The sequence below is a fragment of the Armigeres subalbatus genome, chromosome 2 (assembly GCF_024139115.2).
Source record: "Armigeres subalbatus isolate Guangzhou_Male chromosome 2, GZ_Asu_2, whole genome shotgun sequence".
In the NCBI taxonomy this organism is placed as follows: Eukaryota; Metazoa; Arthropoda; class Insecta; order Diptera; family Culicidae; genus Armigeres; species Armigeres subalbatus.
The window spans coordinates 454469644-454482982 of record NC_085140.1 but is presented as its reverse complement, the minus strand read 5'-3'; the positions used below and the strand labels follow the sequence as shown (position 1 = coordinate 454482982).

Sequence of the window (13339 nt, the reverse complement as noted above, 5' to 3'; positions counted from 1 at the left end):
AAGCTTCCCAGGGAAGCTATTCTCGTCCATAATTTTCCATAGCTCTACGCGGTCTATACTGTCGTATGCCGCCTTGAAATCAACGAACAGATGGTGCGTTGGGACCTGGTATTCACGGCATTTTTGAAGGATTTGCCGTACAGTAAAGATCTGGTCCGTTGTCGAGCGGCCGTCAACGAAGCCGGCTTGATAACTTCCCACGAACTCGTTCACTAATGGTGACAGACGACGGAAGATGATCTGGGATATCACTTTGTAGGCGGCATTAGGGATGGTGATCGCTCGAAAGTTCTCACACTCCAGTTTGTCGTCTTTCTTGTAGATGGGGCATATAACTCCTTCCTTCCACTCATCCGGTAGCTGTATCTTTTCTTACGGGTGAAATAGCTACGATAGATACGAGTGAAATTTTTCCAAAATTCAATATTCCCCCAGTGAAAATTTGGATATTTACCACAATAGCGCTACAAATGCTCCCAAAGGGTAAGTATTAAAACGCAGTAATGTAATCATGGATCGAAGAAAGTTATTAAAAAAAGGGTTGTGTGCCGCCATTTTGGTTTGGTGGACTTTTCCTAGCAGGTCAGCAAAAAAAAAAACAAAATGGAGATATAGTATTATAGTTTAACCTAGTGGTACAGTTACCAAAGGCTCAAATCAATAAAGATTTTCCCTGATGGTGGTAAGTAGGCTGGGATAATTTTCTCAGTAGGCTTACTATGACACAGGTCGAAATTAATAAATAATAGATTTTCCCTGATGGTAGTAAGTAGGCTGGGATAGACTTTCCAGTAGGCTTACTATGACACAGGTCGAAAAAAATGAGAAATCTTAATGCTCCCTGATGGTGGTAAGTAGGCTGGTATAATTTACCAGTAGGCTTACTATGTCACAGGCAAAACAAAAAAATTGAAAAAAATATATTTTCCCTGATGGTAGTAAGTAGGCTGGAATAGATTTTCCAGTAGGCTTACTATGACACAGGTCAAAATAATAAAAAAAAAGAAAAATAAACCTTGATGTTTCCTGATAATGGTAAGTAGATTGGTACAATTTACCAATATACCGCCGGAAATAAGTATAAAGACAAGCATGATTTTCATACATTTTCATCATGATTGAGGATCGATATCTCGATTCGTAGCGATTCGATTTGGCTGAAATTTTACTAGGCACCTGTTTTTAACTTGAACTTTCGATCTTTGAGTAAATTGTATACATCTCTGTTGATTTTGACCTCAAAATCTGGAAATAATTATAAAGACACCACTTTTTTATATGGAGCTCCATACAACGGAACTGTCTTTATAATTATTTCCAACAGAAACGCGTATAACCAGAATATATGCATAAATGTAACTATCATTGAATAAAAGTTCAAGTCATTTTAGGCTTGTTGGCAAAAAATCAGCCCAATCGAATCGCTAAGAATCGAGATATTGACTTCCCAATATGGCCATTTTGTATGGAAACCGAGCTTGTCTTTATACTTATTTCCACCAGTGTAGGCTTACTAGGACACAGATCGAACAAAACGGAAGAATAAAGATTTTTTTTCCAAATGGTAATCTGTAGATTGGGTTTATTTCCTAATATGTGTAGTATGCCTAGTGGTATTAAATAGGCTAGACAGAATTTTCTAGAATACAGTTAGCCAAATATAAAAAGAAAATAGAAACCAAATGGCCAATTACTCCAACAAAAATATATGTTTTCTATTTTAAGGAAAAAGCTGTACAAAACACAGCGAGCGGAGAATCGACTTCAATGACAACCGCCGTTGCGAGCAAGAAGATGAAGAAGAAGGATATGGCCCGCAAAATCAAAGAATTCGACGCAATGGCAAACGAGCTGGAGGCAGAAAAGCAGCGTTCGGATGAGCTTCGACGAGAACTGGAACGTATTCGAATGCAAAAGGAGCCGCTCGAAGATGCCGGTAGTTCTGCGCCGGCCACTGATATTGAAAATCAAAGCGTAAGTGACTATAGCGCAAACTTCCGACCACACAGCACTCGGAAAGACAAATCATCTTTGGAGGAGTCCCGGTTCATGTCGTCGATCAACCAATTATCTATCTCGTCGGTGAATATCCCTGAATGCATGCCAACAGGAGAAGAGGGAGAAATACATCGACATGCATTTGAGCAGTGGAAAGATTTATTGGAAGACTCCTTGAAACTGGCTGGAATATCTGATGAAGCTACACAGTTTATGATCTTCAAGGTGAAAGCAGGGAGACGTTTGCTGGACATTTACAAAAATGCCAAATCAGATGAGAATGCACCTGATTTCGGATCCACTCCATTCTCAAATGCGATGTACCGACTGAAAAATTTCTTCGGCTCCGGTTCGGACACTATGTTCCAGCGACGAAAGCTAGCACTCATGTTTCAGAAATCTAGTTTTGGAGCGTACAGTCGATTTCTCCTAATCTTCGGAATTTGAAAAATGGACGGTGAAAATTTGGATATTTACCACAGATATGTCCTGACGTCGATAATGTCGGAGAAGTGCCGTCCATCAATCAGAACGTGGTCGATTTGTGATTCTGTCTGCATTGGTGATCTCCAGGTGTACCGATACGGGAGGCTGTGTTGGAAGTAGGTGCTGCGAATGACCACATTCTTGGAGGCTGCGAAATCAATTAGTCGTTTTCGTTCGTCAGACGGTGAGCGATTAACTTTCCAATAATCGGTCTAAACTCCTCCTCATGGCCAACCTGAGCGTTCAAATCTCCTATGATGGGATATTGGGCAGCTGTCGTACTTCCAGGTGCGCGTAGAATGTGTCCTGACCATCATTAGTGCTTCCGGAGTGTGGGCTATGGACGTTCATTATGCTGAAGTTGAGGGCCTTTGATCCTCAACCTGCACATTCTCACATTGATCAACCACCACCCGATCACGCGCCTTTGCATATCGCCCATCACTATGAAAGCTGTTCCCAGCTCGTGTGTGTTGCCGCAGCTCTGGTAGATGATATGATTACCTCTAAACGTTCGCACCATTGATCCCTTCCAACAAACCTCCTGCAGCGCTACGATGCCGAATCCACGGTCCTTGAGCACATCGGCGAGTATGCGTGTGCTCCCGATGAAGTTGAGAGATTTGCAGTTCCACGAACCGAGTTTCCAATCGCTAGTCCCTTTTCGTCGCAGTGGTCTTCGCCGATGGTTCCGGTCCGTACTCTCTTGTTGATTGATTTTTTGAGTTGCTTATGATTTTTTAAAGGCTGGCTTGCAGGGCCTGACTCCGAACCCCCTAAATTTCCGGAGGACCATGGTGCACAGTTTCACTTAGAGTCCCTCGCTGGCACTCGGACGATGATCAGCCGCCCCTAACATGGAGAACAGACGCTCAATAAGATTTGCACCTCCGGAGAGGAGCAAACCCCCCCTTCCCTGTCAGCATACGACCATAGTTCCCACCGGGGTTGGTTACCCGATCTTCCCTAAGGTTGCTCGTATCCCGGCCAGCACCGCGGGGAGGTAGGGATAGGAGTTGCTGGGTAAGAGGCTAAGGACCGCGAGATGGGGTCTATTTTATTCCTTCAGGTACGCGAAGTACCAATGGTACGCTTTACCCAGCATTTGCCGTGCCGTGTACGTTGAACATGTTCAACTTTATTATCGTTCAAGTGAATAGAATTAAGGTGTTTACACGTTCCATTCGCGTTCGATTCAAGCGACTTGCTCAATTCACTTACCTTGTCTAAAGGTAGCATAACGAGAATTCACGCGTTGATAGGCGTGAGGTCTACATACCGGCCTCCCGACCGCGATGTCTATGGTCTATGCCGCACTTTACTTTTTGTAAAATGACTTCATTCATAAGGTAAGATATTGTCGCGCTTATCTTTTTTTAGATTCTCGCAGCGGTCTTACTCTCGCAGGCTCGACTGTATACCGATTCCTTGGGGTCTGTTCTCAAATATTATGTAACGCAAAAAATGTTGTTTTCCCCCACCCCCTCGTAGCCTGTAACAAATTTCAGAACTAATCATCAAATGTGTTCATTATTTGAAAATTTTATTTTTCATTTTATTATTCATTTATTTATTTATTTAGTCTACATCTAAACAGATAACACTGAATCAACAATTTGACGCCACAATACACGGTTCGAGACCGCAGCTCTCCATCCTCGAATACGCCCCACGCTCGCCCCACGCTTCCCAAGCAACCCCTTCGTATTACACGACTAACATTGTAGATAGGGCACAGCTGTTCAGTTTTCCAGATTCTGACAATCAGTTTGTGCAGGCAAGTAACCAGCTTTTCTGGGCCCATCTTAATGATCTCAGCTCCGATACCATCCTTACCAGCTGCTTTATTGGTTTTTAGCTGTTGGATGGCATCCTTAACTTCCCTCAAGGTGGGGGTTGTTGGTTGGCTTCCATCGTCCGCTGAACTGACGTAGTCATCTCATCCGCTCCCTTGACTTTCACAGCCTGTACTCTCAGCGCCATTCAAATGTTCCTCGTAGTGCTGCTTCCACCACACGTTCGTCCGTCAAGATGCTCCCATCCTTACCCTACACATCTCGGCTCGCAGCACGAAGCCTGTGCGGGATGTGTTGAACTTCTGATAGAACTTGCGTGTTTCTTGAGAACGGCACAGCTATTCCATCTTCTCGCACTCCGCTTCTTCCAGGCGGCGTTTCTTCTCCTGAACAAGACGGGTCTGCTGTCTCCGCTTCCGCCTATAACGTTCTACGTTCTGTTGGGTGCTGCAGCGCGACCGCCCACGCTGCGTCCTTCTCCTCAAGAATCTGTCTGCATTCCGTCTGCGTTTCGTCGACTTCGTCCCACATACCCGACGTTGTTCTCTGCTGCGTCGTTAATGGTTGCTTTAACTGTATTTCAGCAGTTCTTAAGAGGGGCCCCATCGAGCTCACCCTCTTCCGGCAACGCTGTCTCGAGATACTGCACGTATGCAGTGGGGACATCAGGTTGCTTCAGTTTCAGTAGCTCTAGGTCGTACCGCGGTGGCCGTCAGTACCGAACATTGTTGTTGACGGATAGTTTTGGACACAGTTTAACCACCACCAGATAGTGATCAGAGTCGATGTTTGCGCCACGGTATGTCCTGACTTCGATAATCTCGGAGAAGTACCGTCCACCAATAAGAACGTGGTCGATTTGGGATTCTGTCTACAGTGGTGATCTCAAGGTCTGGAATTAGGTGCTGCGAATGGCTAAATTCGATGGCAGCGAAATCAATTAGTCGTAGGCCATTTTCGTTCGTCAGCTGGTGGGCGCTGAACTTTCCAATAGTCGAGATGTTCCGGGTTTTACAAGGGTATGTTATGTTTAAAATGATGACGGCATCACCAAAATTCGATTTTGCTATCCAGCAAAACAAACTGATGGAAACAGTTCGGCAAATTTCATTTCACTGGAGATTCAATAAATTTAGATTCGTTTGCTGGAAAATTGGCAAGTTCAATTTTTTTCTGGAGTTCCAGTAAAGCAAGACTGCCAAAGTTTTGAATCCTTCGAAGCTTTCGCTGGCTTTTTTCTTGTAACATAGTGGCAGTTTTTTCAAAAATATTTTCGTCATTTTTTTGAATAAAATTAAAAATAATACGATTGATACATCGAAATAGTTCGTCTTAGTCCTTTAAAATTAGGCGGTTAATACTGAGCACGAGGTTTTTGAGAAAATGTTTGCTGTTCTCGGGTGGAGTTCGATCAACGGATAATTTGGCAGTTTATAAATATAATGACAGGTATTCTCAGAAAATTAATTCTTCACACCAGGTCACACCAGCCATGATAGATCAGGTAGATACTTTTATCTAAACTCTGGAATGTTTTGATGAACCTGGAACATTTCACCTGCTCATTGAACCTGATAGATTATACAGAATTAGATTTTATCATTTCATGTTTGCGGACACGACCTCTTCTCAAGGCTCTCGATTGGTGGGTCAACGGGTAAGAGTCAAATTCAAAATCTGATATTTTTTAATAGTCAATCAATGATAGCAATTTTTAAGGAATTTTAACGAAGGCATAGTGATAAGAGTTTTTGGGCACTGGGTTAATGTACCACCAACATATTCAATAGTGGTGTTTGCTTTGCTGCCGCTGATCAGAAGTCAGCGTTATCGGAATAGATTTGATGAATATCGAATTAGGAATAAATTATTCTCGATTAAGATTCATTGTCGAATTATTATCATATTTTTAAGTAACACTCTTTTACAACGATACATTGAAATTTTTTACTATATACCATGCGCTGTGTTTCGTATTAATTGTTTTCCTATTTTCATATTTCACAACAATTTAATTTTGAGAGCAACAAGTAACGTAATGGCCAAACAGCTGAAATCTTTGCGTATGATATAGACTTATTTAGATACCTATATGAATAATTCAATGTCGCTTGATATTTATGTAGCGACGATGTCGTCACCGGCTTCAGCGTATTCAGCATTGCTATATCTCCTTGTAGAGGAAATACAGCAGTGCACGTAACTGAAGTGCATCCGATGCTAGTAGTAGTATCTTTCACGCCTATAATAGCTTGACATTCTCATAATCCTTTTGCCAAGCAATATTCTCTCACTTTTTCCACTACATTTCATTGGGTGGTGCACCAGGCGAAAGGGTTTTCCTCATTTCTCATTTCCCGTTCGCGGTTCGTACGGTACGGTCGCATCTTTTGGTGGCGGCCCGATTCTGGTCAGGTTGCCGTATCCTGTGCGGGTGGTAGCAAGGGACGTCGTAGCCCGGCGCGTCAATGGAAACCAGTGATTCTCGTTCAAGTGCAGTTCCTCCTAAGTGGATTAGTAGCAGCGTTATTTCAATTGGTCTTTGGTTTGATTTATAGCTTCAGGAGCATTGCATATCATTCAGGATCACATCACAATATTGATTACGTCGTGAGCAGTAGTGTGTAAATAATAAACGGAAACCCTCATCCACTTCGGTCTACTCCATTCCGGAAGCTGGATTGCATCTGGAGAAGGAAATGAAGGTGATTATATTGCCCGACAAATGCCAAGTTGATAGATTTCTCTTTGGAACGGATTGTAGTTTTCCTGTTTTGTCTTATGGAGTTGCATGGTTTTTTGTAGATCTCGACATAAAAGAAAAGTTGACTTTATTCTTGGGGGAATGCAATAGTTTAAAGAAAATATAATAAGGGAAAGGATCCATTTTTGCATATAACTATAGAATCTCCGACAGTATAATGAGATAATTATAGGATAACTGTTGCTTGCTGAAAGGAATGCAAAGCAAATGGATTGGCTTTTTATTTCAATTTTATTTTTCAGCAATGAGTATGAACGCTAGAAAAAAGAATAAAAAACATGGTGCTGTATTTTTCTGTTTCGACGTAAGCTGACTGTCGTAGAGTACAAAGTAAGATGCATTACTCCTCTATATGCAATTATTCCTCAAGGCCAAGAGTAAAAGTTTCAAATAATGTACTGCTATAACAACTTATTTTTTCTTCTCATTGGGTATTTTTCTGTCGTGAAAAACTATTAGTGGTGAGGACGGTTTTAGCAGAGTGTTTTCCACAACATTAAAGCTCTAAGTTTTTCCATAGTCATTATTATTTACTATATCACATAGTCTTATGGCCGAATGATGAAACTCTCATCACCATTGAACCAAACCTACCACAGCTGTCTGTCACCATAACTGGATGTGGATTTTTCCTTCATATTCATATATACATATTTCATCTTCTTCCCTCATCCTGAATACGATGTGCATAATACACATTCCTTGATTAATATACCGGTCTAGGGTTTTATTCCGAATTTTAATCAAGTCGAAGTGTAATAAAAAGTAGTAACTTTTCGATTGCTTGTAAATCACGAATAATAATAGCAGCTGTGTGTTTTTTGGCACTGAACGAAGATGTTTTGTTAGATGTTAGGACTTCATCTGCTCGACAGTCCTATTCCTATATCGCAAGAGCGCATAAAAAAAATCTAATTTCAATCGCGTTCCAAAAGTAGCCCCGAACAGTTGCGTAACAAAACAAAACTGAAAAATGCAGTTATGATGTTGTGTAAATAATTGGTTGCCACGTATTGACACTTCCGTTGAATGCTAATTTCAACCAGCGGGTGTCAGGCTTTATTGCAATTGAGCATGAGCATGATGGCCGGACATTTCGCAGTTGCTATTCCGTGATTGACCAGAGCAATCGTGACGGTGCCGGCCACGTCCTTACGGTCTATCGAAGATGGGGAGGAAATGATGATGCTGTCACTCGTATACTGAAAGCCGAAAGCACCTTTGCACTTGCCACGAGCTCATGAGAATTTGGGGGTTAGGGTTCTACGAAGGGATTTTGCGCCAACTGAAATAGGTACACTAGACTGGCCCAGGAAACAAAAAGTTGTCTAATTCCACGGGGCACCCCCGAGGATTGTGTCTTTGGGTGAGAAAATCAATCTCTGAAAATTTCAGCTCAATCGCTTGTTGCATAAGCTGGCGCATTTGATTTGAAGTTTGTATGGGGATTTCAGCCAAAATGTATAGGACAACACACCTTCGTCAGTCATTCGATCTGGAAATTGGTTCTGATTGCTCGATTGACCTCAAAATTGCAAAAACGGCAGTTGGTATGCTACAGAACAATTTCACAGAACATTGTATGATGATTAAATGAACTTTTATATAGGTTTCGGCTGATGCAATTCGATCAAGAAATCCAAAAATACACAAATCAGCTCCTAATAAATCAATAAAACTATATAAAGTTCATTTAATCATCAGCAATCTACGATCTGTGTTCTGTCAATCCTGGGAACTGTCAACATACTCAATACAACTAAAATGACACCCGCTGATTAACTCCGATGAAATACAACATTTTTCTCCCCATACTAATCTGGGCCAGTCTAAGACAAGTCTAAAAAGCCATTTTGCATACTTTTGTTTCAGTTCACTCAAAGTTAATGACCAATAGGTAAGACGTTATAATATTCCCCCCCTAAGGCAATACTTAAATAACTTTTTACTTTTCTATGCAATTCATGAAAACTTTGTGTTGTTTGGTACTCCAAAAAGCCGTAAATTCAAGTAAATTCGTAAATTCGAAGCTTTTTTGAAAAGCCATGGAAAACATGGGTTTTAACAAGTACCTGGGCAAAACGCTCCAGTTTAATGTATACTGCCACAAAGACGTTCATTAGTATTTTATCTACCTCATTATAACATCTGGTACCATCTGGATCTTTTATGATTGAAATTGATTTTTATTGAATTATTTGATTTTTATGAAACGTAAAAGGACAAATTGTACAGAATTGGAAAAGGTACCAGATCGCGCATAATACACCCAGTTTTTTTTACACGGGTGGTTTTTAGTCGATTAAGACCTTTAGCCTTAATTAAACTATGAGTTAACCCTATGAAAAAAATCACAAAAAATCAAAGTAAATTCAGGTGGTATTAAAAAAGCTGTGCTGTGATAAATCAGGTAAACCGGGAAATTGAAGAATACCAACTGTGTAGAAAAAACATTAGGGTAAATATTCGCAAAAGTTAAAAAAAAAACAAGATGTGAATATATTCAAATGAAAATTGATCAGCATCAAAACAACAGCAAAGAGCTCAGCACTTGTAACCATTCGAAAATTAGAAAATAAATGCAATGTTACATAAATGTTACATAAAAGATGCTTGGAACCAACACAATGAATCTAAGTTGCCGTTTAGTCATTACGTATCTAAAAGTATAGAAAATTACTTACGGGTTACAAAGTAACTCAGTTGCAACCATTATCTGAAACTGTCACTGGATTTAATGTCACAATACAGTCATTAATTTGTTACACAAAGACTATTGGTTGGGTAGTTACCGAATGATCAAAATCAAACAAAAAAAGTAAAAAACAATTTTATGAAGAAATTTAAGCTGCTAATTCGTAAATACTCAATACAACTGGCTTGTTTTTATATTGCAAATTATCAATAACGAATTGGAATATAAAAAAACACACATTTGCAACTATGTGCACAAATTATCGGAAGTGGGGACAATTTGGAAGTTATAGATAGCTCATCTTGATATTTTCCTTTACCTTGATGTGAAAGTATGACCAACATAATCTGGTACTGGGTACTACAATTCCCCACTTGGGTACTGTAAGTAAGTAATATTTTAACACTATTTTTTACAAACGTTCATTATTTCCTCAAGCTCACAAATTCACTTATGCGTTGTATGAATATAAATTCACTTCGTAGGCTTATTTTGTCATACGTAACCAGGCTTGTAAAATGTCAAATGACTAATTTGTTCATAACTTTCTTCAGAAGCCAAATTTATTTCAAAATTTTAGATGTACTCATAACGCTTGAGTAGGGCTATATTTTTGTCCAAGGGTACATTGCCCTAAATATAACATATGAGGCTGGATAGTGAAAACTCTCCAAAATGTCACGTGTCATTTGACATAATGTCATTTGAATGACATTTTGCCTCCCACGCCTCAGATTACATATTTACAGCAATGTCTTATTAGACAAAGTTGTAGGTACAGTTAAGCGCTATAAGTTCGTCATACCTCAGGAATGATGGCTACCTTCAGAAAAAAGTTCTGGAAAAATTATACAAACGAATGCAAATGACATTTTACAACACTGCTCGTAACTACATTTTCACTACTGTCAAATGAGAAGTTACCCTGAAACGTTTTCAGCTATGAAAGTGTGTTACACAAAAACTAAATGCAATATAACAACAAACTTTCTGGTTACTAAGTTATCAACCCTCAAGGCACACTAGTGACAATGTAACCTATTGATGATACATAAGAAATAATTCTCGCTTAACTTTTCAAAAGGACCTAAGTAACATTTTTTTCATGAATTAATTTGAATAGCGCAATCAACAGAACAACATGAAAGCTATTGATTGCAGTATTCAAATTAATTCATAAAATGTTATAGGTCTGAAAGATTAACGAGAATCAAGATTACGTGAAACCAGAATGTAACGAATTGGTATAGCCGATTATTTCATCAACACTGCCTACCAAATGATTGTGTACAAATCAAAAATCATATTGGAAACTAAATATGCCCACTACAAGTTATTCGAAAAGAATTCGTACTGACACTATACTTTTTTTTTAAATTGAAAAATAGAAATGAGGACCTGCGACCAATTTATACTTCTAGCACTTCTGCGCCTGCTTCTGGGTGGAATATCGCTCCAAAGTATCATCGCATTAAATATACATTTAATCTGTTCTCAATAATTAAGATGACTGTGACTGTGGAAATAAAATCTCTAGTGTAATGCTGGTATCTACATACAATCAGAAAATCAATCGAACATTCAAAATGGTCATTACGAGCAAAGTCGTGCAGCATTCAACATATTTGGGATTAAAAATTTCAGACTTGTTTTTCTTCTATTAATCCAAATGAATTATCTCTCTATCACAAATGCAGTTATTTTTCAAACAAATTTTGAAATCACTTTCATTTCTATTTCAATCTGTTAGTTGATCTGGCTGACATTATTCTGCATAGTAGGCAAGAATGCGCGTTGTGAACTGCCCATGCAAAACTCCCGTACATATCTTTATTTTATTGTTTTACTATTTTCTCAATCTTCTTGTGATTTTTGCATATAAACTTGTCGGACAATGAACAGATCATCTTCTTCTCTAATGGCTCTACATCCCAACTGGAAGTTTGCTTTTCAACATAGTATTCTATTGATATGCTCAGTTATTTATTGAAAGCTTTTCTATGCCCGCCATTGCATGAGTATATATCTTGTATGACAAGTACAATGGATACATTACGCCCAGGGAGTCAAGAATGTTTCCTATCCGCAAACATCCTAGACCTGACCGAAAATCGAGTTCGCCATCTTCGGATTGTCACATTTGTGGCATTATTAAAAGCATTTATCATGGGATGAAGCTAAAGAATCCGAATGTTCTTGTTTGAAATATGCCTTTCACCAATTAACCTGGTGTCCCACACCACTTGCCAAAAAAAATCTGCTATTTGATTTACCCGAACGATTTTATTCTTATAACTGCAGCTGGCAATTTACTTGCAGGTTACTTTGTGGCGCGGGAAGCACCATGTGTAATTTGTGTTGATTTATTCAAATGCGTTAATATATAATTAGTATATTTAAAAATTAAATAATATAGACCAACAAAAAAGGTATTCAAAATCTTTTGAAAGATAATGTACGAAGCCATTAAATAAAACATATGATCTCAAAAATATATTGATCGGAAAATATTTTATTTTGTCCAACGATTCCATATTTTGTCGTTTTAATCAATGTTCAAATAAAATTTATGTTAAAATAAAATTATCTTGTTATATATTCATTTGAAACCCAATTTAAAATGAAAATTTCATTAAATTAATTACAAAATAAATATTAAATAGTTGGTTCTATCGAGGGCGCGTGATTTTTACCCAACTAAAACTATAGATTTCACCGTAAATTTTATTCCGCACACTTACTTCTTCCAAAATATGGTGAAAATCTACATTTCACCTGTTGTTATTTTTGATTCATGAGTTTGGTCCTTTAAATGTTTGACATTTTGCTCAAGTAACATTATAATCACATTTATTTTTTTCTTATTATTATTTACGTTTCTAGATTTCATGACAACTACCTTATTGACAATTTCAGTCAGTTTAAAGTAACAACGTAGTCTAGTTGTAACCTGGAAATGTTGCGGATAGATTACAAGGTAACTTATTATGTAACAGTGTTTTTGTTACATAGGAGCCTAATTTTTTACGCTTTTTTGGTTACACAACTGTTACATAAACAGTTGCAGTTCTTTAAAATTCATACATGAAATGGTCGCATATCGATCACCGTAATTCAATTGTGACAACATGTGCTACTTGGGAGTTATGGAAAATATTGAAATGCTTGTTAAAACCTAATATTAGTAAACCGCGATCCATAACCTTCGATGGCACATTTTTAGAACAGTCAGATCAAGTTGTTGCAGATAGATTCAATCGATATTTTGTCGACAGTGTTTCACTGATTAACCAATCCATTGAGTTAGTTGATAAACTTGACGAAATTAAACAGTCGATCAATTATAATTGTAGATTTGAAGGATTTCACCCAATAACATTACTGCCCATGATCGCATATTTGTAACACTCGCATTTTTGCTCATTTTGTAAAAAGCCTGTGAATCGTTCAGAAAGCTCAGTTTACTGCAGCAAATCCCACAACAGTAAAATAGGCTTTACTATCATGTTTATCTGTGGTAAACTGGAAATGATTGAGTTTGTGGGGATGATTGACAAACGATTTACAAAACGCTAATGTCAAGGTAATACAAGACTGTTT

The 13339-nt window shown here is 38.5% G+C and overlaps 1 protein-coding gene across 2 annotated transcripts in view; it reads left to right on the top strand.

Annotated features, from left to right (window-relative positions):
• Nucleotides 1-6624: 6624 nt before the first annotated feature.
• The window catches only part of LOC134213803 (excitatory amino acid transporter), a 35389-nt gene continuing 28674 nt past the window's right edge, over nucleotides 6625-13339 (top strand). Inside the window, exons 1-2 of one of the 2 annotated variants that reach the window (XM_062693155.1) lie at nucleotides 6625-6773; nucleotides 6839-6985. In XM_062693155.1, coding sequence (XP_062549139.1) covers nucleotides 6980-6985 — 6 coding nt within the window. In that variant the 5' untranslated portion in view covers nucleotides 6625-6773; nucleotides 6839-6979. Of the gene's footprint in view, nucleotides 6986-13339 lie in introns of both variants that reach the window. The other variant, XM_062693154.1, reaches the window with a different exon arrangement.